The 17,674-nt window shown below is 46.8% G+C and overlaps 1 protein-coding gene across 3 annotated transcripts in view; it reads left to right on the top strand.

Moving 5' to 3' along the window:
* LOC121292992 (LIM domain containing preferred translocation partner in lipoma) overlaps window positions 1–17,674 on the top strand; it is a 525,780-nt gene that overhangs the window by 192,011 nt on the left and 316,095 nt on the right. For all 3 annotated transcript variants that reach the window (XM_041215543.1, XM_041215524.1, XM_041215533.1), the window contains exon 3: window positions 9,908–10,129. In XM_041215543.1, the coding sequence (XP_041071477.1) occupies window positions 9,919–10,129 (211 nt within the window). In that variant the 5' untranslated portion in view covers window positions 9,908–9,918. The remainder of the gene's footprint in view (window positions 1–9,907; window positions 10,130–17,674) is intronic.

Raw genomic sequence — 17,674 nt, 5'->3', positions numbered from 1 at the left:
CTGACAGTGCAGGGCTCCCTCATCACTCACGCTCTGACCCTCTGACAGTGCAGTGCTCCCTCATCACTCACTCCCTGACCCTCTGACAGTGCAGGGCTCCCTCATCACTCACTCCCTGACCCTCTGACAGTGCAGGGCTCCCTCATCACTCACGCTCTGACCCTCTGACAGTGCAGTGCTCCCTCATCACTCACTCCCTGACCCTCTGACAGTGCAGTGCTCCCTCATCACTGACGCTCTGACCCTCTGACAGTGCAGGGCTCCCTCATCACTCACTCCCTGACCCTCTGACAGTGCAGGGCTCCCTCATCACTCACTCCCTGACCCTCTGACAGTGCAGTGCTCCCTCATCACTCATGCTCTGACCCTCTGACAGTGCAGGGCTCCCTCATCACTCACTCCCTGACCCTCTGACAGTGCAGGGCTCCCTCATCACTCACTCCCTGACCCTCTGACAGTGCAGTGCTCCCTCATCACTCACTCCCTGACCCTCTGACAGTGCAGGGCTCCCTCAGCATTCACTCCCTGACCCTCTGACAGTGCAGTGCTCCCTCATCACTCACTCCCTGACCCTCTGACAGTGCAGTGCTCCCTCATCACTCACTCCCTGACCCTCTGACAGTGCAGGGCTCCCTCATCACTCACTCCCTGACCCTCTGACAGTGCAGTGCTCCCTCATCACTCACTCCCTGACCCTCTGACAGTTCAGGGCTCCCTCAGCACTCACTCTCACTATTGTACCCTGTTGGGCATTTAGTTGCTCACAGCAGGAGTGAGGACAAAGAAGCAGCTGTTTCCCCCAGTACCCCTGTGCTAGTCAGGGGAAATTAGGCCAAGATACCCGCAGCAATTAAAACCCAGCAACAGTGCAACACTCTTCCTGAAAGAGCAGTGGAAACAGATTTAATAATAACTTTCCAAAGAGAAATGTACAGATACTTGGAGGCAGAAAATCTTCAGAATGATGGCAAAAGGGAGGGTAATGGGTCTAATTTGACAGCCAAGAGTCAGTCAGGCACATTGGACTGAACGGTCTCTTACTGTTCTGTTTCATTCTTGAAGTTCTGCTGCTATATGTGGGGATAGGACTGGATGCCCCTGTGCTCAAATGGAGCCCTCGGCCTATACATGAAGAGAAGCCCCTAGTGCAGAATGGGGCAGCCAGGTCTGTGTGAGCTGGAACTCCCCCCAGAGCAGACTCTGTGTCAATTTTGGAATTCCAGCAGATCTCCCCGGCCAATTATCCGGAGCTGCTTTGAAGATCTGTTATCAGGAAGTAAAAGTTACTGTCACACCCAAATACTTTGGCAGAGAGAATTTACTGACTGGCGAGTTATAAGATTTTGATGCGGGCTTGAAGAGAAACCTCGAGATTTTGCGAGATCAGTAGATGTTGTTCGGTAAACCTTCCAAGGGAAAGAGATCGAAGGTGGGTAAATGCAGCTGATGTAGTGATTGGTTCTGATTGAGCTGAATGGTGGAACTGGCTTGAGGGTCGAATGGCCACATCCTGTTCCTGGAATATGACTGGAGCCTGCCCCAAACTGACAAAGCAAAACTGGTGGGTCACAAAATGCATTGTGTTCACTCTGAACCTGGCTGGTTTGGTGGTCTCTTTGCTGATATTTAATATGTGCTGTTCCATTCTCTCGCTGCAGACTAAAATATGGACTTGGTGGGATGATGTGGATGTGGGAGACAGGAAACAGGAACTGGTGGGAAACTTGCTTTGTGGGGAAGGCATTATTAATTCTGAGTTTAATGGGTGTGAAGTTTCTCATAATCCTGCTGCAGGCTGATTTAACATAGTTTAGAATTTTTCATATGTTAGAGCAAGTCTAATGACCCACACTGACCCCCCCTGCCAGTGACCCCCTGTGTCCGGGTCCAACATGACCCACACTGACCCCCCCTGCCAGGGACCCCTCTGTCCGGGTCCAACATGACCCACACTGACCCCCCCTGCCAGTGACCCCCTCTGTCCGGGTCCAACATGACCCACACTGACGCCCCCTGCCAGTGACCCCCTCTGTCCGGGTCCAACATGACCCACACTGACCCCCCCTGCCAGTGACCCCCTCTGTCCGGGTCCAACATGACCCACACTGACCCCCCCTGCCAGGGACCCCTCTGTCCGGGTCCAACATGACCCGCACTGACCCACACTGACCCCCCCACCCCCCGTGCCAGGGACCTCTCTGTCCAGGTCCAGCATGAACGACACTGACCCCCTACCCGTATCCAGTATGAACCACACTGACCCCCTTACCTGTGTCCAGTATGAACCACACTGACCCCCTACCCGTGTCCAGTATGAACCACACTGACCCCCCTACCTGTGTCCAGTATGAACCACACTGACCCCCCTACCCACGTCCAGTATGAACCACACTGACCCCCCTACCCACGTCCAGTATGAACCACACTGACCCCCCTACCCACGTCCAGTATGAACCACACTGACCCCCCTACCCACGTCCAGTATGAACCACACTGACCCCCCTACCCACGTCCAGTATGAACCACACTGACCCCCTACCCACGTCCAGTATGAACCACACTGACCCCCCTACCCACGTCCAGTATGAACCACACTGACCCCCCTACCCACGTCCAGTATGAACCACACTGACCCCCCTACCCACGTCCAGTATGAACCACACTGACCCCCCTACCCACGTCCAGTATGAACCACACTGACCCCCCTACCCACGTCCAGTATGAACCACACTGACCCCCCTACCCACGTCCAGTATGAACCACACTGACCCCCCTACCCACGTCCAGTATGAACCACACTGACCCCCTACCCGTGTCCAGCAACACACTGAACCCACTGACCAAGTCCAGTATGGTCCTGTTCTTTCATAGGCCACACTATTCCCTTAACTGACTCACTTGCCAGATATGGACATCACTGGCAAGAGCCCATTATCACTCACCCATAGTTGCCTTGAGGTTTGATACAAATGGAGTGGCTCGGTTACTTTTTGCACCACTTCAGAGGTCAGTTAAGAACCAGCTGTGCTGGTGTGGAACTGGATTCACATATAGATCCAGACTGGGTATTGTGAGCAGGTTTCCTTCCCTATAGGGCATTACCGAACCAGTTGGGTTTTTAGAACACTTTTACTGACACCAACATTTTATTTCCAAATTTTTAAACCGATTTTTAATTTTCAATCTGTCATTGGTGGGATTCGAACTCATTCTTTGGTCCTATTGGTCTACTTGTCTGGATGACTAGAATTGGAGCAAACACACCAGTTTAGCTACGCATCAGTTTATTGAGAGCTATTCACATTCTTAGGAAATCCCAGTATTTTGCAGCCTGTGAGTTACTTTTTGCACATTGGTCACGATAGCTAATGCAGTTTTTCTAGTTATAGTTACAGCCAATGAGACCATAGAATAACACTGTACCAAAGGAAGCCATTCAACCCATCATATGTGTACCAGCTGTTTGGACGATCTGCTGTATTAACTGAACCCATCAGCATGTTTTCCTTGGTGGTTTGGTTTGTGAGGGGGCAGAATGAAGGCCAAAGCCTGTGCGAACACTGAGCTCTTCCTGATAATGCAGCCAAGGAACTAACCCCGGGATAGAAAGTGCATCAAACTGTCTGATACATGAAAGGAAATCATACAGGATGTTCCCTCACAAGTGCTTCATATAGCTCGTCACATTTCACAAGCCGGTACTCAGTGCTGGATTAGTGCTGTGATTACTAGTTCATCTGCAAAATCTGATTGGATGAGCTCAATGACAGTCAAGATGCTTTGAAGAACCCTCAATGTCACAAGAAATCATCACAGGATTCCTGGTCCTGTTGAGACACCAGCAGCTCAACAGAGAAATGCATGTCTCACTGGCATTGGTGGTCAGACAGTGTAAGATTGGCTTGGTGGGTAGCGCTTTCCAGTTGTAAGAAACGTTTGTTTAACAATCTCCCCAGAGACTTGAGCCCATTAACCAAGAAAGCAGATGCCGTACAGTCATGGAGTGCCGCAATGTCGGAGGGTCAGTACTGAGGGAGCGCCGCAATGTCGGAGGATCAGTACTGAGGGAGCGCCGCACTGTCGGACGGTCAGTACTGAGGGAGCGCCGCACTGTCGGACGGTCAGTACTGAGAGAGTGCCACACTGTCGGAGGGTCAGTACTGAGGGAGTGCTGCACTGTCAGACGGTCAGTACTGAGAGAGTGCTGCACTGTCGGACGGTCAGTACTGAGGGAGTGCTGCACTGTCGGACGGTCAGTACTGAGGGAGTGCCGCACTGTTGGAGGGTCAGTACTGAGGGAGTGCCGCACTGTTGGAGGGTCAGTACTGAGGGAGTGCCGCACTGTCAGAGGGTCAGTACTGAGGGAGTGCCACACTGTCAGAGGGTCAGTACTGAGGGAGTGCCGCACTGTCGGAGGGTCAGTACTGAGGGAGTGCCGCACTGTCGGAGAGTCAGTACTGAGGGAGTGCCGCACTGTCGGAGGGTCAGTACTGAGGGAGTGCCGCACTGTCGGAGGGTTGCTGCTGAGGGAGTGCTGCACTGTCGGAGGATCACTGCTGAGGGAGTGCTGCACTGTCGGAGAGTCAGTACTGAGGGAGTGCTGCACTGTCGGAGGGTCAGTACTGAGGGAGTGCTGCACTGTCGGAGGGTCAGTACTGAGGGAGCACTGCACTGTCGGAGGGTCGGTATTGAGGGACTGTTGCACTGGCAGAGGGGCAGTGCTGAGGGAGTGCTGCACTGTCAGAGGGTTGGTACCTTCCCTGCGAGTGTTTGATGGGGACGGTGTAGAGGGAGATTTACTCTGTATCTAACCCCATGCTGTACCTGTCCTGGGAGTGTTTGATGGGGATGGTGTAGAGGGAGCTTTACTCTGTATCTAACCCCGTGCTGTACCTGACTGTGAGCTGACGTAGACTTACATATGGGCTTCGAAAAAGCATCCAATAGTGTTCCACATGATGGGTTGTTTTCAAAAATGAAAGCTAGTTGAATTGGATGTTACGTTGTGACATGGGTTGATGCTCTTGAGTGTTCTCTTCTTCGTCCTTGAATGGAGGCCCAACAAGTCTCCATCCACCACCAACCTCCTCCACCTGCCTGAGCTTGTTCTCAATCTGAACAATTTCTCCTTTAACTCCATTCACTTCCTGCAAATAAAAGGTGTTGCTATGGGTACCCACATGGGTCCCAATTATTCCTGTCTTGTTGTGGGATATGTGGAGCATTTCTTGTTTCAGTCCTACTCAGGTCCACTGCCACATTCTCTTTCTGGCGCATTGATGACTGTATCGATGCCGTATCCTGCTCCTGCCCTGGATTGGAAAGTGGCAACATCTTTACTTCCAATTTCCACCTTTCTCTCAGTTTCACATAGTCCATCTCGACTCTTCCCTTCCCTTCCTTGACTTCTCTGTCTCTATTTCTGGCTATCAACTAATATCCATTATAAGCCCACCAACTCTCACAGCTACCTCGACTACACTTTCTCACACCCTACACGCTGTAAGGGTTCCGTTATAATCCCCCAGTTTTTCTGCCTCTATGGCATCTGTTCTGATGATGAAACCTTCCACAACAGTGCTTCTGATATGACTTCTTCTTTCCCCAGCTGCAGATGCCTCTCCAAGGGGCAAATGTGACAGGGCCCTCAGCTCTGCCTGTCACATTTCCCACACTTCTTCTCTCAGCTCTGGGACAGAGGGGAAGGGTTAAGATAGGGTTCACCTTGTCCTCACTTTCCACCCCATCAGCCTCCATATTCATTGCATCATTTTCCACCATTTCCACCACCTCCAGCATGATGCTGCCACCAAACAGTTTCTCCTCACCTCCCCTTTCAGCATTCCAAAGGGACCGTTCCCTCTGTGATACCCTGGTCCACTCCACAGTTACCCCCAGCGCCCTGTCGCCTTCCCACTGCACCTTTCCATGCAAATGCAGGAGATGTGACATCTGCCCCATTACTTCCTCTCTCCTCACCGTCCAAGTCCCAATCACGCCTTCCAGGTGAATCAGTCATTTACTTGTGCTTCTTTCAATCTAGCCTACTGTATTTGCTGCTCACAGTGTGGTCTCCTGTACATTGGCGAGACCAAATGCAGACTGGGTGACCGCTTTGCGGAACACCATCTGTTCGGTCAACAAACATGACCCAGAGCTTCCGGTGACCTGTCATTTCAATTCTCCAACTTGCTCTCACGCTGACATCTCAGTCTGTTGCACTGTTCCAGTGAAACTCAACATAAGTTTGAGGAGCAGCACCTCATCTTTCAGTTAGGCACTTTGCAGCCTTCAGGACTCCACAATGAGTTCAACAATTTCACACCATGAGCTCTATCCCCCCAATTTGTTTCCTTTTCTTTCCCCATCACCATTCCCTTTGCCCCTGGAAGACTAACTCTTCTCTCAATCAATTCCTGCTGTCTTCAACCCTTTCACAGGCCTCCCTTTGTCCTTGTCTCACCCATCCCTTTCTCAAATCCTATTGCACCTCTAACTTGTCCCAGTTTTGCTGAGAGGTCATTGACCTGAAACATTAATTCTGTATATCTCTCTACACAGGAACTGCTGAGTATTCCCAGCAGTTTCTGTTTTTATCGTAGAGTTTAGTATTCTAGGGTACAGATGACACTTGGCATGATAAGCTGTCTGGATGACAGCATGTAGTTACAAGGGGGCATTGATAGATTCAGTGGGCAAAACTGTGCCAGATGGAGTTCAGTGTGGTGGAGATGTGAGGTCATCCACTTTGATTCTGAGAAAGCAAATCATATTGTACTCTTAATGTTTCTAGACTGGGACTGAGGAGGAGCCAAGGGATTTAGGTGTTCAAGTAGATAGATTGCTAATGGCTGGTGCACAGAAAGGCTAATGGAGGCTGGCCTTTACCTCAAGAAGGTGGGAGTACAAAAGTGAGGAAGAGATGCTTCAGTTGTCCAGAGTCTCGGTCACACCCGATCTGAAGTAAGTGCATTCAATCTGGACACTGCACAATGTATTGGCCTTGGAGCAGGCGCAGTATAGATTCACCAGAAGGATGCCAGGGTTAAATTGCAAGGACACAGACTAGGCTTGTATTTCCCTGTGTTTGAAAGATTGAAGGATGGTTTCATTGAGGTGTTGTTGACAGGGTGGATAAAGAGAAGCTGCTTCCTCTGGTAGGAGAGTGTAGAACAAGGGGCAATGATCTCATGATTAGAGCCAGTGGTGAAATCAGGAAGTACTTCTTCACACCAAGGATAGTGAACATCTGGAATTCACTCCCCCAAAAGACTGGGGATCAATTGAAATTTTCAAGAATGGGATGAATAGACTCTTCTTTTCTAAGGCTGGAGTATAGATCAAAATTGGGTAAATGTAGTTAAGGTACAAATCAGTTATGATCTGATTTAATGAGGGAACAGGCTGGAGGGGCTGAATGGCCTCATCCTGTCCCTATGACAGTTTGGGGCGGAGAGAGTGGGCTAGATTTCATTTTTACATCTATGAGGGTATAAGTGAAATTGGGCAGAGAGTGATGAGGATTTTCTGATAACTGGGTTTCTGTGCAATGAATGTTTTGTTTCCCAATGTTAACTCTTGCTCGTTTTAATCAGCACGGAGGTATTGTTTTTTAAGTACCATAAGACTGCATCATGGGAAAAGAAAAATCTGAAAATAAAACTCCTCATTTTCCAATCTTCCAAGAATTGTCATATGTGGAGTGTTATCAGTGGCACTGCTGCCGAGTGTATTTAACATTCCAACCAGAATCTGAAACGAATTGAATATCAATCTGTTTTCAGTGTGTTTGTAGCTGTAACATGTAGACTGAAGTGTAACCAGCTGTGAGCCCAGGTCAGCACCGGCGCACGTTGGACTTAGTCATGAGTGAGCTGTGGTCAGCCTCCTGCCTGTTTCTGCTGTCTTAGTGCTGAAGTTGTTCGTTTGGATGAGCCATGATGTTGCAGCATGCTGACTCAGATTTTACCCAGCAGATGGTTAAAAGCAGTGTTGCTAATGTGACGATCATTAGAGAATGCTCGTTTGAGTAAATCCTGTGAACACTGAGGAGGATTACAGTACCCGCCTTGATTTACTTTTTGCGTAACAAATAACTTTGTGCACGCTCTGTGGTTGCAGCTGGGATTGTGAACAATTAGCACAAAATCTGAAATGGAAAAGAGTTAAATGTGCCACATTCATCATTGTTGCTGCACTGGATCCCTTTCCCAAACGAGAGGAGAATCCGATAGGATGAGAGTGTCCTCTTGTGATTTCCTTTCTGGTTGACATTCTGAGGGAATTGGGACAATTGCCCCTTAATGTGGAACTTGTTGCCCAAGCCCACTGGTCTTTTTGAGTGATGATCCAATTGCAGTTACAGTGGTTTATTAGGTCAGGACTAGCCATTGTCCATTCCCTGAAGGACATTAATGAAGCGGCTGGATATTTCTGATAATTCATCAGCTGTTATAGTTTTTTTATGCTACATTTGCTACATTTATGGAATAGAGTTTATTTTCTCCAGTGTGATTAGAACTCACACCACTGGGCTATTGGAGAGGTTTCAAATCTACCTCAGTATCCCAGAAACTGCCTGTCTATCATCGCGTGCTTATAGTTGTATATACCTCTATTCCACTCATCTCCCTCCCAACTCTCCCTTTTCCCTCTCTCTCCATTCTCCCCTCTCCCCTCCCCTTCCCTCTCCCTCTGTTCTCTCTCCCTCTCCCCTCACCCTCTTCTCTCTCCTTCTCCCTTCTCCTTCCCCTTCCCTCTTCCCTCTCCCTCCCTCTCCCATCTCACCTTCTTCCCTCCCGCCCTCTCCTCCCTCCCACTCCCTTTCCCTCCCTCTCTTCTCTCCCTCCCTCTTCTCTCTCTCTCCCTCTCCTTGCCACCCCGCTCCCCCCTCCCTCCCACTCCATTCTCCAATCTCCCCTCTCCCCACATGTTCCTCCACCACATTTAGAGTTGTATCCCTTTTTTTGTGTCTCAATGCTCTTTCTACCGAGAGGAATCACTTCACACTTCTGTGCAGTAAATTTAATCTGTCACTTCCCCGTCCATCCCACCAACCTGTTCACAATACTTTCAACGTGTAGATATCAGGACAGATCAACAAAAGAGGGGATCGAGAACCAAGCTGCCAGGTGTGAAAGTTACTAAAGGGGATTGAAAGGGTAAATCTGGAACATTACCTTTGAATAGAGGATGTCAGGGAGCTGAAGGTCAGAGTTGGACTGGGAAGTTCTTCACACACCGGGACCGGGAATGGAATTCTGGTTGAGGGAATGGTGGCAAGAGTTCCTGGGATCATTTTTAAAGACAAAAAAGAAAGGCTTACATTTATATAGCACTTTTCATAATGACTGGACTTCAGTGACTGTCATAATGTGGGCAGCCAATATACACACAGCAAGATCCCAAAAACAGCAATGTGATAATGACCTGATAACCTGTATGTGTAATGTTGATTGAGGGAAAAATAATGGCCAGAGCACCAGGGATAACTCCCCTGTCCTTCTTTGAAATATTGCCACGGGATCTTTCACATCCACCCAAACAGGCAGGCCGGCCCTTGGTTTAACATCTCGTTCAAAAGACAGCACCTCCCTCAGTGCTGCACTGAAGTGTCAGTCTTGATTTTTGTGCTCAAGCCCTAGAGTGGGACTTGAACCCAGAATCTCATGACTCAAAGAATGTTACCAACTGAGCCCAGCTGACACTGTAAGAAACATTGAGAGGCTCTGATAGGATGTGCTGAAGGGTTTATGATGATGGATTAAGTAGAATGGACTGAACGATCTGACTTATCCATATCTAATAGTGATGTTGTTTGCATGGTTGGTGCACGGTGAGCTTTTCATTGAGATTTAGTGACCACCTCACAGTAAGCACACTCTCATTTAACTCTTCTTTGCTTTAGGTTTATAAATCATGTCCAATCCAACTTGGCTCCCACCACGGCAGACCGATGACTCTGGGCATGTACCAGCCAGAGTAGAGACCATGGCATCAATCGCCACTCCCAGCATCTCCGTGTCCACTCAACAAACACCAAAGAAATTCGCACCTGTGGTGGCTCCAAAACCCAAGTTCAACCCCTACAAACAGAATGGGCAGCCCCTTGGACAGGTGGGGACTGAAGGTAAGTTCAGCAGAATTCAAACCTCGCTCTCTCTACTACAACAATGCAAGTACAGTATACAACCCTGGTGTTGGTGGAGGGCAGATGTTAAATTTTTTAGTCATTCTTAGGATATAAACATTACTGGGAAGACCATCATTTATTGCCCATCCCTAATTGTCCTTCAGAAAGTGGTGGTGACCTACCTTCTTGAACTGCTGCAGTCCATGTGGTGTAGGTACACCCACAGTGCTGTTAGGAAGGGAGTTCCAGGATTTTGACCCGGTGACAGTGAAGGAACGGCGATATATTTCCAAGTCGGGTTGTGAGTGACTTGGAGGGGAACTTCCAGGCGGTGGTGTTCCCATCTATCTGCTGCCCTTGTCCTTCTAGATGGTAGTGGTCGCAGATTTGGAAGGTGCTGTCGAAGGAGCCTTAGTGAATTCCTGCAGTGCATCTTGTAGATGATACATACAGTGCTAACACTGTGCGTTTGTGGTAGAGGGAGTGAGTTTAGTGAGCTACTGCAACGCAGTATAATTAACACTTCTAATGGATTGTGTTTAGTCTCTCACAGTGGGCTCTGGTGCTGTATGTTTGCTTTTTGCTTCAGCTGATCTGTGCGTATGCACTTGTTTGGGTGTGATGTTCCCTTTACTGGAATAGCCTGTCAACTCTCATTGTCCCAGTTCATGCAACCAGTGGCTGCGCAAGCAAATCACTGGGAGGTTTGTGAAAGGATCTGTGAAAGATTGTGGCCTAGTGCCCCCTCCCTGATTTCCCTCAGTATTCAAGGACGCAGCCATCAGTGCTCACAGCCTTGTCCGATTCGAGGTTTGCTAATTTTTGAGCACTCTTCCCTATCTGTGGTTATAGTTAACTCTTCTATCTTTGTCTTTTTCACTATCCATGTGTCAATCTACCATTGACTTTCTCTTTCATTCTTTGTGCTTTTTTTTCTCTCTCTCTGTGTCCTTGTCACTGTCTATGTGTCAGTGACATTGTTTCTGCTTGTTTGTGTGTGTGTGTTCTGTTGTTGTTGGAAGATGTTGGGTGTCGTACTCTTAGAGATCTGGCAGGAAGCAAACATGCCTTTTCAAAGTAACTTTCATTTTACATATTCAACTTTGTACAGCATTACAAAGCACCAGAACAGAACCATTGTTTCTCTCTCAGATTCTTCTCATTCTCTTCTGTGTGACATCATTATACATATCTCCTTACACACATGCTCAGTAGCTATTGTTTGAGTTGTGTTGGAACTAACCCTTTACTCCATATCTCCCCCCAAGTCTTTATCTCTACATCCTAAATACACATCCTCCCACATGTGTAACTCTGTGCCTCCACTGGCTCTCTGAAAGAGAAATTTACCCAGTGTCAATCCCCCACCATCTCCCCATAACTCTGCACATTCTTCCTTTTCAGATAATAATCCAATTCTCTCTTGAATGCCTCGATTAAACCTCTCGTGGGAGTCCATTACACTCTCATGGGAGTCCATTTCTGATCCTAACCAATCGCTGTGTGAAAAAGTTTTTTCTCATGTCTCCAATTTTACCAATTTTAACAATTACCTTAAATCTGTGCCCTCTGGTTCTCAATCCTTCCACCAATGGGAACAGTTGGTCTGCACTGGAGTGCTGCATTGGGCTGCATTAAAGTGCTTAAGTTGGAGTTTGTTGAGAGAGGGATTTTTAAGTGTTAATTTCCATCTAAAGTCTAATCTTTCTTTAATTTAGCAACTAACTAAAAGTTGCTCTTTGGGTTGGGAGAAGGTTAGTTGCAAAACTAAGAGGTTGGTTGCAAAATTAAAGCACATGGGATTAGGGGTAATATATAGGTATGGATTGAGAATTGATTAGCAGACAGGAAACGGAGAGTAGGAATAAATGGGACATTTTCAGAGTGGTAGGCGGTGACTGGGGGGTACCACAGGGATCAGTGCTTGGGCCCCAGCTACTCACAATATCTATCAATGATCTGGATGAGGGAACCAAATGTAATATTTCCAAGTATGTTGATGATACGAAACTTGGTGGATATGTGAGCGGTGAGGAGGTTGTTAAAAGACTTCAAGATGATTTAGGCAGGTTGAGTGATGGGAAAATACATGGCAGATGCAGTATAATGTGGATAAGTGTGAAGTTATCCACTTCAGTAGGAAAAACAGAATGGTAGATAATTATTTAAATGGTGATAGATTGGGAAATGTTGATGTACAAAGGGACCTGGGTGTCCTTGTATACCAATCACTGAAAGCAAGCATGCAGGTGCAGCAAGTAGTTAAGAAGGCAAATGGTATGTTGGCCTTCATTGCAAGAGGACTTGAGTACAGGAGCAAGGATGTCTTACTGCAGCTGTACAGGGCCTTGGTGAGACCACACCTGGAGTATTGTGTGCAGCTTTGGTCTCCTTACCTAAGAAAGGATATACTTGCCATAGAGGGAGTGCAGCAAAGGTTCACCAGACTGATTCCTGGGATGGCAGGATTGTCGTATGAGGAGAGATTGGGCTGACTAGGCCTGTATTCACTGGAGTTTAGAAGAATGAAAGGGAATATCAATGAAACATATAAAACTCTGATAGGGATGGACAGACTGGGTGCAGGGATGATATTTCCTCTGGTGGGGGGGGAGGGGTCTAGAACAAGGGGTCACAGTCTCAGAATATGGGGTAGACCATTTAGGACTGAGATGAGGAGAAACTTCACTCAGAGGGTGGTGAACCTGTGGAATTCTCTACCACAGACACTGTGGAGGCCAAGTCACTGAATATATTTATGAAGGAAATAGATAGGTTTCTGGACTCTAACAACATCAAGGGGTATGGGGAGAGAGCGGGAGAATGACATTGTTAGAGGATCAGCCATGATCATATTGAATGGCGGAGCAGGCTCGAAGGGCTGAATGGCCTACTCCTGCTCCCATTTTCTATGTTTCTCCCTATTTACTCTGTCCAAACTCCTCATGATTCTGAAAATCTCTATCAACTTTCTCTTCTCCAAGGAAAACAGTCTCAACATATCCCATCTATCCACGGAACTAAAATTAACATCCAGCCCTGGAAACTTTCCTGAAAAAGACAAAAATCTTCACTCATCCAACTCTCTCTCTCTATATTTTACACTCCTTCCTCTTCCTCCCTCATTGTCCATTATTTCCCTTTCTTGCCCTTTGCCCTTCTCTCTCTTCATCCCCCTTTTCTCCTTCTTGTATCCTCCTTTAGCCCCTCTCTCTCTTCTCCCCACTCTTTCTCTCTCCCCCTCCCCCTCTTGTTTTATTTCCCATTTCTCTCTCATTATGTATCTCTATCTGTCTCCTGCTTCCCACTTCTGCTGGAACTCTGATACTCACTTAGTTCCTGTTCTACTTTCCTTTGCGTTATCTTTCTTAATTTCACTCTATATGTCTCTCTCTTCCTTTCTCTATCTATTGATCATCTCTGATTTTAAAGGCTCTGCCACTGGCAGCCTGCTTCATTTCCTGGGCCCTGAGCTCAGGAATTTCCTTCCTAAACCTCTCCACTTCTCGTTTCTTCTTCAAGGTGTTCCCTAAAGCCTACCTCTGACCAAATTTTCTATTACCTGTGCTAACAGATTTCTATGAGGCTCAGTGCCAAATTTTGTTAGATCATGTTCCTGTGAAGCATCTTGGGACTGTCCCCTACAATTAAACTGCTTTCTTATAGCAAGCTGTTCTTGCTCTCTCCTCCTCCCCTCCTCCTCCTTCCCATCTTATCCTCACCTTTCCTTCCCCTTTCTCTCCTATTTTTTTTTCCTTCTTTGACTGGCAAGCATTTATTGCCATACCTAATTGTCCTCAGCTGAGTTCTTTGTTCATTGCCGTGGGGTTGGAGTTACATGGAGGCCAGACTGGGTAAGGATGACAGGGCATTCATGAACCAGATGCATTTACGACAAGACAGTCGATTCATCACAGACTGATTTTCCCTGATTTATTTCACAGAATCACAGAGTTGTTACAGTGTTTGGGCTGTCGTGTTTGCACCGGCTCTCTGAATGAGCAATATGCCTTTCCCTGTAGCCCTGCACGCTCTTCCTTTTTTAGATGATAATCCAATTTCCTCTTGAATACCTTGAAAGACCCTACCTCCAGCACAGTCTCATGCAGTGCGTTCCAGTGTGAAAAAGTTTCTCCTCATGCCTCTATTGCTTCTTTTGCCAATTACCTTAAATCTGCGCCCTCTGGTTATTGATCCTCATCCCTGGAATCATTCTCATGAATCTTTTCTGCACTCTCTCTAATACCTTCATATCCTTCCTAAAGTGTGGCATCCAGAACTGGATGCAATACTCCAGCTGAGACAGAACCGGTGTTTTATACAAGTTTAACATAACCTCCTTGCTCTGATACTCCATGCCCCTATTATTGAAGCCTAGAATACTATATGCTTTATTAACTGCTCTCTCAACCTGTCCTGCCGCCTTCAATGATTTATGCACACATAAACCCAGGTCCCTCTGCTCCTGCATCCTCTTTAGAATTGCACCCCCTCTGCGTTCTTTCTACCAAAATGAATCAACACTTCTCTGCATTAAATTTCATCTGTTACCTGCCACCCATTCTAGCAACTTATTTATGTCCCTTTGAAGTTCTACACTATCCTCCTCACAGTCCACAGTGCTTCCAAGTTTCAAATCATCCGCAAATTTTGAAATTGTGCCCTGTGCACGTAGGCCTCGGACATTAATGTCTATCAGGAAGAGTAAGGGCCCCAATTGAATTTAAATTCCCAGTGGTGGGTTTTGAACTTGTGCTTCCAGATCTTTAGTCCAGGTCTCTCGATTAATAATCCAGTACCATGAAGCCTTGCTGCCGTTCTCCACTGTCTCCCCACATATTGGAGCAGTGAAGGTTCTGAAAGGATCACTATTTTTACTCCCATGTCATTATTTTGATTGTTGGAACTAAATGTTGGTGGATATTGTCTGGCAAAGTGCTGTTTAATTTTATCACGGGCTACTCAGCAGAGTTGGAATGTATTCCTGTTTCTGTGCGATACAAGAGCTGAGTGCTGTCTGACACCAGGCCACATTCAGTGCATCAGGCATTTATATGTAAATGGTGCAGCTAGTGGTTTAAATATGTGCACAGAGAATTCTTAAACTCTGCAAATAGCTGGGATCAAGTTTTTTTTTGACACTTGACACCCAAACAGACAATGAGATACTTTTTGGAAGTACTGAGAGTTCTCATGAATAAAATTTCATTTCTATATCACCTTTCACGACCTGGGGACGACGCTGCCAATGAAGAAATGCGGCAGCCAACTTGCACACAGCAAGATCCCAGAAACAGCAATATGAAAATGACCAGATAATCTGTTTTTAAGCATGTTGGTTGAGAGACAAATATTGGCCTTGACGCCAGGGAGAACTTTCCTAACTGTTCTTCAAAATCGTGGTCGTGGGATCTTTTACATCAGCTTAGAGTGCAAACGGGGCCTGGGTTTAATCTCCCATCCGAAAGACATCTAATAAACTGAATATGCTATTCTCTTGAGCTGGAAGCACCTTTTTGAAACCTTGCCAAGATGTCTTCAGTTTGTCAAAGTTAGTGTTAATGGTCATGACGAGGTTTCAGTGCAGGGTGAAAGGAGTTCAGATATTGTTTATATTAGACTCTGCAGCTGTCAGGTAGCCCAGTGTTGTGTACAGCAAGCACATTGCACAACCATTCACCTTGCTCGGTCAATACGAGGGCTGATTACATGTGTTTGTGTTGGCTCCCAGGCAGGATGCTGGGTGCATAACTATCCACTAATTACTATAATCAGGGTCACTAGATGGAGAAGTAATTCACAGTAACCTTAGCAACTGCATGAGGATAATATGAAATGACCGAAATGGTTAGCGTGTTCAGGGAAATGAAGCAATGGAGAGGATTCTAAAGGAAGCAGACTGGGTACTGGGGCTAGGATTTCATAGTCCCATTTGTATAGAAAATAAACAGGAGAGAGAAACTCATTTCAAATTGATCTCAGCCATTTGTTTAAGGATTTCTTTGGTTTATAAGGAATTTCAGCTCTTGAGGCATTGGGACAATGCCAAGGGAGTCGCAGTATCATTACCGGTCATTTATTCATTCTGTTCCAAAAGCTAAAGGCAGTGGAGATCATTTACTTCAGGGAAAGAGGTGGAGTTTCCCCACCGCTGATGCTGTGTTGGGGGTTGCTGTCATCATTTGTGGGGTATCCCTTCAAGGAGATGTTGTCTTCAACGTGCTGCCAAATGGGAAATATTGCAAAAATGAATGATGTTTTTAAAGCTCTCAATTATAAACAATTTACCAAAACCTTTCTTGCAACTCTGCAAAAGGAAAGGCAATTATTTTTATAAGCACCACGTCACCCTGCTCCCTCCCACTCTCCCACACACACACCACTACCAAAAAGTTATCAAACAAGTTCACAGCCAATGACTTACCTTCAACTACAATCCCTGTCAATGTAGCCTGGAATTTGGATTGGAGTCTGCAGGCCATTTTAACTGTCTTACACAGCCGTCCATTTGCGGTAATTTAAAGGGGCTCTGATTTGTCCAGAACCGTGATCAAGGACACTCAGGTTGCTGCCTGGCATGTGGCTTAGAGAAAACATTGGTCACTGTTGTTATTTGGAATATATACACAGCAAAATCCCACAAAAACAGCGAGATGTATTTACTGCACTGTCGGAGGGTCAGTACTGAGGGAGTGCTGCACTGTCGGAGGGTCAGTACTGAGGGAGTGCTGCACTGTCAGAGGGTCAATACTGAGCGAGTGCTGCACTGTCGGAGGGTCAGTACGGAGGGAGTGCTGCACTGTTGGAAGATCAGTACTGAGTGAGTGCTGCTCTTTCGAGGGTCAGTACTGAGACAGTGCCGCACTGTCGAAGGGTTAGTTCTGAGGGAGTGCTACACTGTCAGAGATACCTTGTTTGGGATAAGATGTTAAACTGACACCCCCTCGCATGAATGTAAGGATAACAGGACACTATTTGAAGAAATACATGGGTGTTCTCACCAGTATTCTGGTCAATATTTATCCCTCAACCAATAGCATTAAAACAGATTATTCTGCCATTATCATGTTTGTGGGAGTTTGCTGTGTTTATTAGCTGTCACGTTTCCTTCAGTGCAACTGTGACAACACTTTAAAAAATTTCTAAAGCACTTTGTGACATCTTGAGGGTCTGTAAGGCACTACATAAATGCAAGTCCTTCTTTTCTCCTTTGCTTCTTAAGTTCAGACTGCAACTCTTTTCTAGATAATTGAAGATTGGAGCATGTTCTGCCCTTTCAGTGCAGTAGAAACTCTCTGGCCACCTGAGGAGTGGGCTGTGCCCCCTCCCAGGACTGTGAGCTACGCTAACCTAGAGCCTACAGAGATGATATCACAGAAAAGCACAGGGGATCTGGCAAGGGCTTGTGGTTCAGCTTATTAGTCAGTTTGAATGTGTGACATGATAATCAACGATTTGGATTCTGTCATGCCATCACTGCTTAAGTGGGCCTGGACTGATATTCTGGTTCTGCGAGGACTGAGGGGGGGTGGTGGGGGGGGT

Source organism: Carcharodon carcharias, chromosome 2 (genome assembly GCF_017639515.1).
Source record: "Carcharodon carcharias isolate sCarCar2 chromosome 2, sCarCar2.pri, whole genome shotgun sequence".
Classification (NCBI taxonomy): Eukaryota; Metazoa; Chordata; class Chondrichthyes; order Lamniformes; family Lamnidae; genus Carcharodon; species Carcharodon carcharias.
This window is presented reverse-complemented; position numbering and strand designations above follow the sequence as displayed.